Source organism: Macrotis lagotis, chromosome X (genome assembly GCF_037893015.1).
Source record: "Macrotis lagotis isolate mMagLag1 chromosome X, bilby.v1.9.chrom.fasta, whole genome shotgun sequence".
NCBI classification, from domain to species: Eukaryota; Metazoa; Chordata; class Mammalia; order Peramelemorphia; family Peramelidae; genus Macrotis; species Macrotis lagotis.
In genome coordinates this window covers 288,367,311-288,380,588 of record NC_133666.1, presented here as the reverse complement: position 1 = coordinate 288,380,588, position 13,278 = coordinate 288,367,311, and the positions used below count along the sequence as shown (strand labels likewise).

The window sequence follows — 13,278 nt, the reverse complement described above, 5'->3', positions numbered from 1 at the left end:
CCAATTCTTCCTGTACACTATTGCCAGAAAATTAACAATTAGAGAGAGAGAGAGAGAGAGAGAGAGAGAGAGAGAGAGCAAGAATGAATGGATGGATGGATGGATAGATATACATAGATGTATGTGTTTAATAGATTTACATATATACAAATATATGTGTATAGACATATATGTATACATACATATTATGTATGTATATATATACACATATTTTTCATTTGTGTGTGTGTGTGTGTGTGTGTGTGTGTGTGTAAGGAGGTAGAGAGGGAGAGAGTCTGGCAGACACTTTATCATCTCAGTTTTAGCCTCCAAACAATCCAATCAAATAGTTGCTATTATTTCTATTTCACAGATGAGAAAAGTAAAATTTGAGAAAGATTAAAAGATTTATCCAGAGTCATACAGCTTATAATTGCCACAGACAGGGTTTGAAACCACTTCTTCCTGATTATAAGTCCAGAACTCTTATCCTTTATTATTCCATGCTTGATATACATCATATATGTATTCACTCCCCTTGAAGAGTAATCAAGGTCTTCAGCAATTTAACATTAAGGTCTTTCTTCAACTTTAGTCCTGTTCCCATATTCAAATCTTTAGCTCTTGCCAAGCAAAATAAAATAAAATAAAGTAAAATAAAAATAAAGATGGATAGATATTATTGCTCTGCAGTCTTGACAAGCACATCATTATCTACCTTTTCCTTCCTCTCACAATTCTCCCTTCTTGGAATCAATTGAATTAACCCTTTCAGCCCATCTAAATTCTGTCCTAACTTCAGTTACAACCCTAGTTCTGTTTCTTCCAGAAATCTGCTCCAACCATCCCAGGTCTCTCTAACTTCTTCCTCCTCTGGATATTGGTGTCACACAATCACTCTAACATTCATTTAGCACTAAGCTTCTTTTACTTTGTAGTATTCTCTAGCTTTATATATGAGCTGCCTCCCCAATTAGCCTGTAAGCTCCTTAAGATCTAGGACTACATCTTAAGCATCATTATATGCCCAACACTTAAACCCAGTGCCAGTGACAGTGAAGTGTCATCCAATCAATATTTATTAACAATAAGGATAAGGTTCAGCAGAGTAGAAAGAGAGGAATCTTTCTCTCCTTAGTCAGTCCTCCTTTTTATATATGTCCTGTAATGCAGAGAGTCTTGGCTAATTTCATTTATTATTTCTTACAGTCAAATAAATCATAGGGATGATAGAAGGGATGTTCAATTACAAAGTCATCATCATCATCATCATCATCATCATCATCATCATCATTTGCTATGGTGGGAAAAACCAGTGGATTTTTGGACAAAAGACCTGGTTTTGTGTACTAGCTCTGTGTTCTAGCTGCAAGACTTGTAGGAAGTCACTTCACCAACTCATTTGATCCTAAAGGGAAGCTAGGGAAACTAGTGGAAGCATTGACCATTAGAAGCTGATAAAAGAGATCCTTCCTGCTCCAAAAGAGATTAATTTAATTTTAGTTAATTGCTACAGGATCTTTTAGAATCAGTGCTGTTCAAGTTATGGTAATTGAATATTTGGGGAGGTGGAACTAGAATGGTAGAGAAAAGGTAGGAAATTATCTGAGTTCTCTCTCTAGTTTCCTTTGAAATAACTTTTAAATCATTCTTCAAAATGAATTCTGGAGCAACAGAACCCACAAAAGATTGGGTGAAACAATTTTACAATCCAAGGTAATTTATAAGGACTGAAGAAAAGTCAGTCTCATTTGGGAAAAGGGGAGCCCAGTACAGTGCAAAATTGTATCTAATAACTTCTTCCTGCTCCACCCCAAACCCACCATCTCCTCTTTCCTCATCTGCTACTTCCCTCCTTCCACCCTGCCACCTCCTACTCCTCATTCCTCCTGTCTCTCCTTTTGCCACATGCCTGCCCTCATTTCCCCACCAGCATCTGCCACCTCTACTCCCTCCTTCCCTTAACCCCCTGTCACCTCCCCTTTCCTTCCAGCCCCCTACCAACCCCTCTTCCCCCAGTCCCCCTTATCCCTAGTTCCCTGTCCTCACCCCCTTACCTGCCACACCTACCCAACTTCCCCTTCTCCCCAGCCCCTTCTACCTCCCTCTTCACCCACCCTTCTCAGGGGTCTTAACACAATTCCCTCTGTACCCTAGGGCCAGAGTTCAATTTTAAAAGTCATAAAATAGGCTAGAAAATGAGGGGGGGTAGGGGGATGTCCTGATCATAGAAAGATACTATGGTGACAGAGAAGATCAAAACAAATCCAGAAGAAAACAACAATAACACAATTCAACACATGTGATTTTCCAGCCAGTAGTTGCCCATTTTGTATGTTGTTTTAATTTTGGCAAAACATTATTCTAATTAGCCAGTACAAAATGATTTCAAAGAAACAAATTAGATTTAACTATCAACACATGAAAATAACTTTCACAAAGTCTTTACCCATCGTATTATTTAGGTAACTAAAGATATTGCTTTTTCATTTTAATTTTGAAAGGGACCTAGAGACCTTGAGGCAAACAGCCTAGGAAAATGAAGATGATAATAATCGTTATTATGATCATCATCACAGAGATGTTGACAAAGCAGAAATATCAGATTTAAAACAAAATTACTAGCTTGTCATGTTTTTCTTTAGCTAGTTGGAAAATGAATTGCCTACATTTTATAGGACAAATACTAGCCACCTTCAGTTTACCAAGAATTGGAAAAGATGGTTTTGAAGTTGAAATGCATTTATATCCAAAAGGTTACTAAAATGAATTCTTAAGTTTGAATATGTGAACTTATTTAATATGTGTGTTTATATACATGTATAATTGTTTTCCTTTGTACTTATATGTGTTTCATTGTTTTATTTAAAATCATTATTCTGAGTGGGGATCTATAGACTTCATTAGGTTGCCCAAAGGATTCAATTAAAAAAAAAAAAGGACTTGATCTCAAGGAAAATTCATTCAATTCCTAAAAACTATTCTATATGTAACAATGTTTCACTAAGAACAGACATGAAATGAATGCTGTACAATACTGAAAAATAAATTTATCAGCATGTATTTATTGGGCACCCATTCTAAGCATTTGAAATCAGTTTCTGATCTCAGGGAACATACAATTTTTTTGAGAGATAAGACTAAGTAGAGAATAATTAAGTGTCTAATTATGTGGTACAAACTATAAATATTAATAGGGTTCCAAAAAAAGAAAAAGTTTAATCTAAACTGATTTATTTTTTTTTCCAGAATTGAATCTGAAATCCATTTTCACATGGAAGTAATATAAAAGGTGGTTGGGTCCTATTAGCTATTTGGTTTTGCTACAATGGTCCAGAACAGCATTTTTCAAATATAATCTATAAAAACAGTTCTCAAAAGACATGATAATAAAATGTAAATTAAAACAATTTGAAGATTTCACCTTCCAACAAATTGGAAAAGATGGCAAAAGATGGAAATGTAAATTTTGAGTACAATACAGAAATATAGTCATAGTAATATACATGATGGAACTATAAATTAGGCCAACCATTCAGGAAGGTAATTTGAAATTTTGCTCTAAAATATCTAAAATGTTAATCCCCTTGGACTCAGAATCATGACTTCTAACCATATATCCTAAGGAAACCAAGATGGAAAGGAAATTCCACTACAGAGAACAACATTTTTGGTAGTACTAAAGAACTAGGGAAGTAAAACATCAGCTTCCCTTGAGTGAGAAACACTTAACCAAATTGTTAAATGCACTATCACTGCACTGTAAAAAATACTGAATATGAAAATTAGAGGTAAATGGAGATAATGCTAAAAACAGAAAAAGATATAGGAGAAACAGACACAGACAGTAAAAGAGACAGAGAAATGTGTGTATATAGAGAGAGAGGTTATTTACTGGAAATAATAACTTGAACATTGTTTAGAATCCCTCCTGAAAGAATCTTGTGTACTTTCTCCTGCCTCAAGACAAGGACAATTTACAATTCAGGAAATTTTGTTGCAAGAAATCAGTTTCACCTCTATATTAGCAATGTTTATATGCTTCTCCTGCTTAAAAACATTGACCCTAGGCCCCAGCAGGACAGCTACAAAGTCTCATAATTGTTCTCTTTCTTCCTCATCCATCACTTTAAACAAAAAAAAAATTAGAAAATTTTTTGACCATTAAAGCCAAACAAAACAAAATTTCAAATTTCAATGAAATAATATCATTTCTAGGTAAATACTGAAATACATTTGAGGAAAGTAGAAGAAGAAAAAGAAAAGCCAGATGAAACAAAAGAAAAATCTCCTCAGCAAGCTGCTAAAGGCAAAAAGAAAAAATTAGAAGGAAAGAAAAAAGGTTAGTATTCCAAAAAAGAATCTATTTTCTATAGTGTTTTTCTGTTAGAAACCATACACTTTTAAGAAAACTTAGAAAATAAATACTTGTTGTATAGATAGAATAATGGATAAGAATTAGAGCCAAGTGATAAAATGATACCCATGTGATATAAAACACACAGGGGAAGTCTTCTACAGTACATTGGGTGGATTTATGAAAGACTATGGCTATAGCTGCATGGAGTGAAAAGACCTGCATGCATTGTCATCTGTACCATTAGAGGAAATACCAATACCTCGAAATGCCATATTAACTGGGACATAGAATGTCACTTTTTCTTTGTTTGAAATTTATAGAATATTTTGCTCGCAACAACTGAAAAGTAGAACAAGTATTTACAGATGAGAAAAGTGAAACTGAAATGAATTAAGCATAGTCACACAGCTTTCAACTAGACTCAACTAGAGTACAGTGTTAAACAATTAAAAAAGTCTATCTTCACTCACAGAATAAGACTCCCAAAGTATAAAAGACCTATGTGGCTATGTAGCCCAACCTATTCTTAGGAAATTATCTTCATGACACTCCTGAAAAGTAGTCATCCATCCACATTTTAAGTCCTCACCCAATCCATTTTTACATATCTCCGGTTGTTGGCACGTCTTTATGTCAAATTCAAATCTGTCTTGCAGCTTTTGCTTATTATTTCTAGTACTACCCAATGAAGCAAAGCACTAAAAACCCAACCCCTGTTCCATATGATTAACTTAAAAATAGCTATCATATTAACTCCTAAGTCTTGATAGTTAACATTCCTAAAAGGTGATGACCAGAACTAAAACAATCCTACATGACAACACATCAGGGGAGAATTTAATTTGGACTAGACATGATACATCACTTAATGCATAATTCATCACTTAATGGATTTTTTCAGCTACCATGTCATATTGTTGACTCACTGAGCTTGAGTTACTAAAACCCTCAAATCTTGTCAAAACTGCTTGTCAAGTTGTGTCTTCACCAATCTTGTGATTTTTTTTAAACCATTCCTTTATTTCTTTCCAGGTTCTGTTCCTTGATCTTGAGGGTTTTTTCCTTCCTTTATTCTCCAACAACCTACCCTAGTAGATCATTCAGTCCATGAAACCCCTTCATCTAAATCCTCCCTGGACTTCCATTTTAAGGAAAGTGTTCGAGTCAACTATGGTTGTTTCTTTATTCCTCTCTATGCCTTTATAGAATCTCAAGACCTACTCTGATTGACTCTTCTTTATGAATTATAGGATATAATGTCACTTATTCCCAGGATTCCCATAATTTAGTCTACCACAACCAGTCCCTCCCCCCCACCCCCCCACAGGCAGTGTGAATCAAATACTCCTCTTTTGAAGAACAAAGTCTTCCCTAAAGCATGTCAATTAGTTGATTTACATCTGACAGAGAGCTCCAGCAGATGTTGGGATAATTGGAGTTCTCCATCATTACTAGCTCATGCCTCCACAAATATTGTTTTCTAAACTCATCTATTCTTCTTTCTGTCTATAGTGGTCTATAAGATACTCCAAAGACAAAATAATTTCTGTTTCCCCCTCCTTTGACATTTACTTGAATACTCTGCATTGTGCTTTCCCCTCTGGGTTCCTAAATTTACTCATGTGAGTGTAGAACTTCACTCCAATTGCTCCCCTTCTATCTATTCTGTTCCTTTTGAATAAGTAAGGTATACCCACACAGAGCAATGGTTGTCAAGGTATTCACACTATCATGTTGCAATGAAATCCAGGAAATCAGATTTCTTTTTTGTGTTGGGATCTCTAGTAGCTCTTGTCTTTTGTCTAAACTTTGGGCATTTGTGATTAGACTCTTAAAACTATGGATTTTACCACTTGGGGTCCTTATCACCTGTAAATTTGCAAATGTCCTCCTTGCTATTCTTCCTTCTTTGTGTCTGATTCTCTAATATTGTATGTCAGGATATACAAAGACAATCTCCTTCTCCCTTCCTTTCTAATTTAAAGCACTTTTGAATAGATTTGCAAAAACTCTGGCAAATATATTATTTCCAAATTTTGTTAGGTATAATCAATCTCCAGCTAAGAATCTGTAAACCCTATACTGTAAGTCATGATCCAACAGTCCAAGTTTCATTCCCAGGTACCGTCTCTTTAGTCATCTGTTCATTACCCAATTAATTTTTCCTTTTTCAATATATCTTGCTTTAAATTTGCAAGTAGGAAAAACAGAGGCTATGCCTCTTTGGACTTCAATTTCATGCTCAAGATTTCAAAATGGTTGACCCATACAGAATATAGTTGCCATGCTATTACTACATCTTCCACCATGCCTTCACAAGGGTATTTTCTCTCTTTTTCCAACATTCAGCCCCAACTTTTAGAATCCTTTTACATGTTATATTGCCTTAACTGAATTGAATGTCTGAATTTTGTTTTTCTTGTATTTATTTACATTTCTAGTATCTAAGGGTATGACATTACAATTATTCTCATCAAGATTTAGCTTACTAGATTTTATTCTATCAAATGATTCTAATAATTTTAGATCCTAATTTTTTCAGGTTGACTATATTTTGAAGTTTCTAGCAACATTACACTTGTCCATGTAATTTCCTTCTTATTATTCAGTTAAAACCCTTCTTTCTTTTCCTATTCTTTCTCCCACAACCTTCTTCCACAGAAGCCTCTTCCCTATTTTTGAAAAATGAGGTCATTTGCCCATTTTCCATCCTATGACATCTACCATAACCTTTCAGTAACTGCTGACAATGAATCAGCAATCATATATACAAGTTCTCTTAAGTACAGTTCTTCGGTGTCTGATGTCTTCAATTTATCAAAGCCTTGAATCAACTTCTCTCTACTAATCTGAAGATCAGATGGAAAATAGAAGTTCCTCTCCAAAAGTAACTATCCATTTTTTAAGGTTACAATGAATCATCATTACAGCAAGTTGAAAAAAGAAAGTATTAACTGTTTTCACTGTTCCTTGAGGGCTTTTGATAGTTTTTGAAATATTTTCTCATTTGATCTTCACAATAAGCCTGAGAGGTAGTTGTTATGATCATATCCCCATCTTACTATGAGGAAACTGAGGCAAACAGAGATTATGGGTATTGCCTAGAGTAATAGAACTAGTAAATTTCTGAGGCTGAATTTGAACTGAGATCTTCCTGGCTCCAGACCCAGGGATCGAGAGAGAGAGAGAGAGAGAGAGAGAGAGAGAGAGAGAGAGAGAGAGAGAGAGAGAACTGAAGTTACCCATCACTAATCACTACTATAAAATACCATTCCTCTATGTCTAGATGGTCTATAGTATTTTGATGATATGAAAGCTTCTGTTTCTAGCTATTGATTATCATCCAAATATTTTCTAACATGATTCTTACCCCACCCCAAACAATACAACAACCAAAAAAAACACAACTCATGGGTCTGAGTTTTTTTTCTATATAAACTATACCTTCTTCATAATATTCCTCTTCTTTTCTCTCCCCTTGCACTATTTTCCTATTTTATTTTGAATAAAGTATGCCCTCTTTCCAGAATCATATTACTATCCTGAGACACATCTGAATTGTTTCTTTGATATTCAAGATGACAAATTTTCCTCTAGTTCCCAAGGATTAAAGGCAAATGGTTATAACAATATAACATAAGTACCCTTTAAGTATCCCTCATGTAACTTCACTGGTCCTAGAGTGAGATAAAAATTTACTTTCTTACTTATTTACACATTACTAAAATATTCTTATTGTAAGAGTAAACAATTCCTGCTCCCCTACAAAAAAATAAAAATCCTGAGAAAGAAAGTGAAAGAAAGAGAAAAACAATGTGCTTCAATGTGTGTTCCAATACCATCAGCTCTGTCTCTAGGGTGGATTGCATTCTTTATCAAAAGTCCATCAGAGAAGTTACTCCCATATTTTTCCAGAGTTGCTGTGGAAAATTTTCCACAGTTGCTGACTGTAATTCCCTCCATCCTTTCCTCCCCACTACCATCTATTATAGTTTCTCTCTCCTTTCACTCTTTCCCTCTTCAAATGTGTGCTTTGAGGCAGCTGAGTGGTGCAGTACACAGAGCACCAGTCCTGGGGCCAGGAGGCCCCAAACCTACATCCCACCCTAGAGACCCAGCAGCCACCCAGTCACATGGTCCTGGACAAGCCACCCAATCCCACCACCTTGCAAAATGTAAAAAAGAAAATGTTATATCTGACTATCCTCTTTCATGATCTACCCTCTCCTCTATCACCTACATCTCCCCTCCTCTCCCCCTGTTCCCTTTCTCCCATACCCTTTCCTTCTAGATTTCTATGCCCTATTAAATCAGCCATTTCTGATGAGAATGAAGACTCCCTCATTCCTCCTCACCTTTCCCCCTTCCATACCACTGAAAAAACTATTTCTTGACTCTTTTATATGAAATCCCTTAGTCTTTTCTACCTTTCCTTTCCATTTCTCTCAGTACATTTCCTTTTCACACATTGATTTACAATAAACTATACCTTCAAATTCAGCTCCCTCCTGTGCTTTGTCTATATATGCTCCTTCTAACTGCTCTAATAAATGAGAAGATTCATATGAGTATTATCAGTATCATATTCCCATGCAGGAATACATGGCAGTTTATCATCATTAAGTCCCTCATAATTTACCCTTCTCATCCACCCTCTCTATGCATCACCTGAGTCCTGTACTTGAAGATCAGATTTTCTGTTCAGTTCTGGCTGTCTCAGTGGGAACATTTGATTTATTTTATTTAATATTTTTTTAGGGTTTTTTTCCAAGGCAAATGGGGTTAATTGACTTGCCCAAGGTCACACAGCTGGGTAATTATTAAATGTCTGAGCCTGGATTTGAACTCAGGTACTCCTGACTGGCCAGTGCTCTATCCACTGCACTACCTAGCCACCCCTACAGCAGGAACATTTGAAATTCCCCTGTTTCATTGTAAGTCCATCTTTTTCCCTGGAAGAGGAGGTTCAGTTTAGCTGGGTAGTTGATTCTCAGTTGCATTCCAAGCTCTTTTGACTTCCAGAATATTATATTCCAAGCTCTGCAAGCCCTTAATGCGGATGGTGATAAGTCCTGTGTGATCCTAACTGTAGCTCCATGATATTTGAATTGTGTCCTTTCTGGCTGCTTCTAATATTTTCTCCTTGACTTGGGAGTTCTGGAACTTGGCTACAATATTCTTGGGGGTTGTTTTTTTGGATCTCTTTCAGGAGAAGATCGGTGGATTTTTTTTCAATTTCTATTTTACCCTCTGCTTCTAGGAAATCAGGGAAATGTTCCTGTAGAAATTCTTTAAAAATGAAGTCCAGGCTCTTTTCCTGATCATGACTTTCAGGTAGCCCAATAATTTTAAATTGTCTCCTCTGGATCTGTTTTCCAGGTCAGTTGTTTTTTTCGATGAGATATTTCACATTTTCTTCTAGTTTTTCATTCTTTTGATATTTTTTATTGTGTCTTGATTCCTCACAAAGTCATCAGCTTCCTTTAGCTCCATTCTACATTGAAGGAGTTGTTTTCTTCAGAGAGCTTTCTTATCTTCTTTTCCACCTGGCCAATTCTGCTTTTTAACGTATATATATCTCCTCATTAACTTTTTGGACTGCTTTTTCCATTTGACCTAAACTGATTTTTTTAACATGTTATTTTCTTCAGAAGTTTTTTTGGATCACCTTTAAGCTGCTAACTTGGTTTTCATGTTTTTCCTGCATCTCTCTCACTTCTCTTTCCAATTTTTCCTCTATCTCCCTTATTTGATTTTCAAATTTTTTTTTTGAACTCTGAGATAGACTGAGACCAATTCCTATATTTCTTGGAGTCTTTAAATGCAGAGGCTTGGACTTTCTCTTCCTCTGTGTTTGTGATTTGTTACTTCATGGTACCAAAGTAATGGTCTATGGTCAAGTTCCTTTCTTTATGTTATCTCATTTCCCTAGCCTGTTTGTTGGTTTTGGGGTGCTTCCTGAAATTTTGAGTATTATTGAGATATGTGGCTCTCTGGGGAGGAAGGTAGCCAGTTTCTTCAAAGTCTTATGAAAGGCTCTGACTGCTCTCCTGGGCTATGCTCTAGTCTGTGGATAACCACAAGCATACCCCTCTGCCCCAGGGCTGTGAAGAGGGTCCCTGCTCTATAACAGTATGGTGGCCCAAATTGTGACCAGGGTCTGAATATGAACAAAGCCCCAGAGTGTTGTCCCAGGGACAGAGGAGAGACCTTGACAGTCTACCCCCTACCCCCAACCTTCTGTGGGCTGAATGCTCTGGAGCAGCTGCCAGGAGGCTCCCTGCTAGGTGGCTCTGTGGGCATGCTTCTGTTTCCTAGGATCTGGGCAGCATTGAGGGCCACAGCTGTGCTGAGGAGGGCCATGCTGGTCTGGATTTCACACTTGCTCTGACAGAGGTTTCCATGCTGATCTTCCAAGTTGTGCTTGGGCCTCCCTGGGTTGACAGGTCAGGAAATGGCTTCTCCTGCCAGGAGGCAGAGCTCCAAGGGACCCAGGTGCCCTAAGGGCTGCTCCTGGAAGGCTGGAACTCCTTTGCTCTGTCATGTTGATCCTAGCTGTGCTGCTGCCCCCTCTAGCCCCATGGAACAGAGCCTTCCCATGGTCTTCCAGGTTACCTTTGACTGGAGATTTGCCTCACTAGATCTTTCTTGGGTTCTGTCTCTCAAAAATTTAGTTAGAGTCATAATTTTTAGGTTTTTGAAATATTTTGGAGAGCTCTCCTAGGAAAGGCTGTTCTCTTGCCACCATCTTGACTCCACCCCTCCCAAAAATGTATTTACAGTGACTATTCTTACCATCTTTTCATCTACCTTGGACTTATATTCCCTTCCAATGATTTTCATTGTATTCTTTCCAATTTTAGGATAATAATAATAGCTAACAATTTTATTGTGCTTTTTCTGTAACAGATAATGTTCTAAGCACTCTATCTCATTTGGTCCTCACAACTACCCTATAACATAGGCACTATTATTTCCCCCATTTTATAGATGAGGAAATTGAGGCAAACAGGAAGTAAGTAACTTGCCCAAGGTCCCATAGCTATCAAGTGTCCTAGACCGGTTTTAAATTCTTTCTGACTCTAGTCTCCACACTCCATCCACTGTGCCCCCAAAGTTGAATAATTCTGCTTTTTCTTTGCCGTTTATTAATATCATACAGTTAGCCTCAATCAAAGCTTTTATCTCTTCCCTATTCTGTGCACCATTTTTAATCCCTATTGTTGAATTTATCATTTGCAAATTTCTCTGCTTCTGGGCTTAGCCTGTCCATGGTCACAGGTTCTAAGTACTTATTTGTATTCATTCTTAGTTCTCAAATTACATAGTATATGTAAAGTGCTTTGCAAGCCTTAAAATACTGTGGAAACTGATTATTATTTTTACTATTCTTATTAATCCCATTTTCCCCATCCTTAATCATTTAATTTCAAAAACTGAATGCTTTCTATGCAGACACGTGGATCTCTATGTTTGTCTTTTGGAATGCAAAAGATTTCAAAGACCACTTACCCCAAATCTTAACATTGCCAATGGATGGTGGAAGAGATAAATGAGTATAAGTAGTGTTAATGAATCACACTTCAGATTTATCAAACTTCTTAATTCTGGGAACACGTTTATATATTCAATCCTTTTATCAAGAAGCAACCCAGGTTGATGAATAGAAAGCTGGTCTCACAAAGTCAGGATGATCTGGTTTCAAGAATGGACTCTCATATATACTGGCTAGTCACTCTGATCAAATTAACTTGTGTTTCAATAGCCTAGCCCCCAAGAAATTTTTTAAGACTTTATAAAATGTTAGAAATAACCAGTGATAATAAAAATTGCTTAAATTGCTTAAATAGTGCTTAAATAGTATTATTAATTAATATCCCTGCAAGAATGGGCAATTTCCCCAGTCTGGGAAAAGCCCTAAATTGTGTTGATATCTAATTTTATATACAATTTCTCCTCCCCTCTGAGTCAGCCATTGGTCTGAATCATCAGGGGTACAATCTAATCAATATGTCCATCCCATGCCCATCTTAATATGTTCCCTCTCCCTTTTTATATGACACATGTTATGCTGTTGAGCCTCAATTGTCACAGTAGGCATGTGAATTGTGATGCTTGAACCTAATTATTGGTTGGAGCAGGCTTTGGTCTGTTCTCAGGTCCTGCATCTCCAGGTCAGGTTGCAAGACCTCTCCCTGATTGGTTAGGGTCAATTCCTCTATCTTCCCTTTTGTCAAATTCCCACATTCCTGCATGTAGACTTTGACAGATCCCAGTTTTTGCGATGTATATCTTAACTAACAGCCTTCTCTTACACCCTGTGGAAACCAAGCACTGAGGGATTTCTCACATAAAAAATTTGCCAAATTACATCAGTAAAAGGAAGTTGATCTCAGATCCAAATCATTTGCAGCCTATTCCAAAAACAATTGTCAATATTAATATAATAATACTTCACATACCTGAAATGTTTCCTGAAATCTATTTTATCCTAGTATAGTCAAGAAGTTGAAAAGTCAGCAAACCTGTGAACAATGAAAATAGATGGCACTGAATGAAATATTGTACTTAGAGGAGAGTCACTCAAGGTCACTTGCTCTTACTATTTACCTGGATTTCTTTCTCTTTTTTGCAAGGCAATGGGGTTAAGTGGCTTGCCCAAGGCCACACAGCTAGGTAATTATTAAGTGTCTGAGGCTGCATTTGAATTCAGGTACTTCTGACTCCAGGACCAGTGCTCTATCCACTGTGCCACCTAGCAGCCTTTTATCTGGATTTCTAACTTGATCTAGTTCTTATGTCCAAACACATTAGTAGATAATTCAAAGGTGTGACTCCCAAAAAAAGACCCAAAAGGATACTGAAAAGCAAGAGAATACATTGAAAAACTATTAAAACACACATACACAAACACACACATATACACATATATCACACAT

At 36.7% G+C, this 13,278-nt stretch overlaps 1 protein-coding gene across 1 annotated transcript in view; it reads left to right on the top strand.

The window, feature by feature from the left end:
* The window catches only part of SPEF2 (sperm flagellar 2), a 374,057-nt gene that overhangs the window by 178,315 nt on the left and 182,464 nt on the right, over positions 1–13,278 (top strand). The window contains 1 exon segment of the mRNA XM_074206967.1: positions 4,198–4,321. Within this exon segment, the coding sequence (XP_074063068.1) occupies positions 4,198–4,321 (124 nt within the window).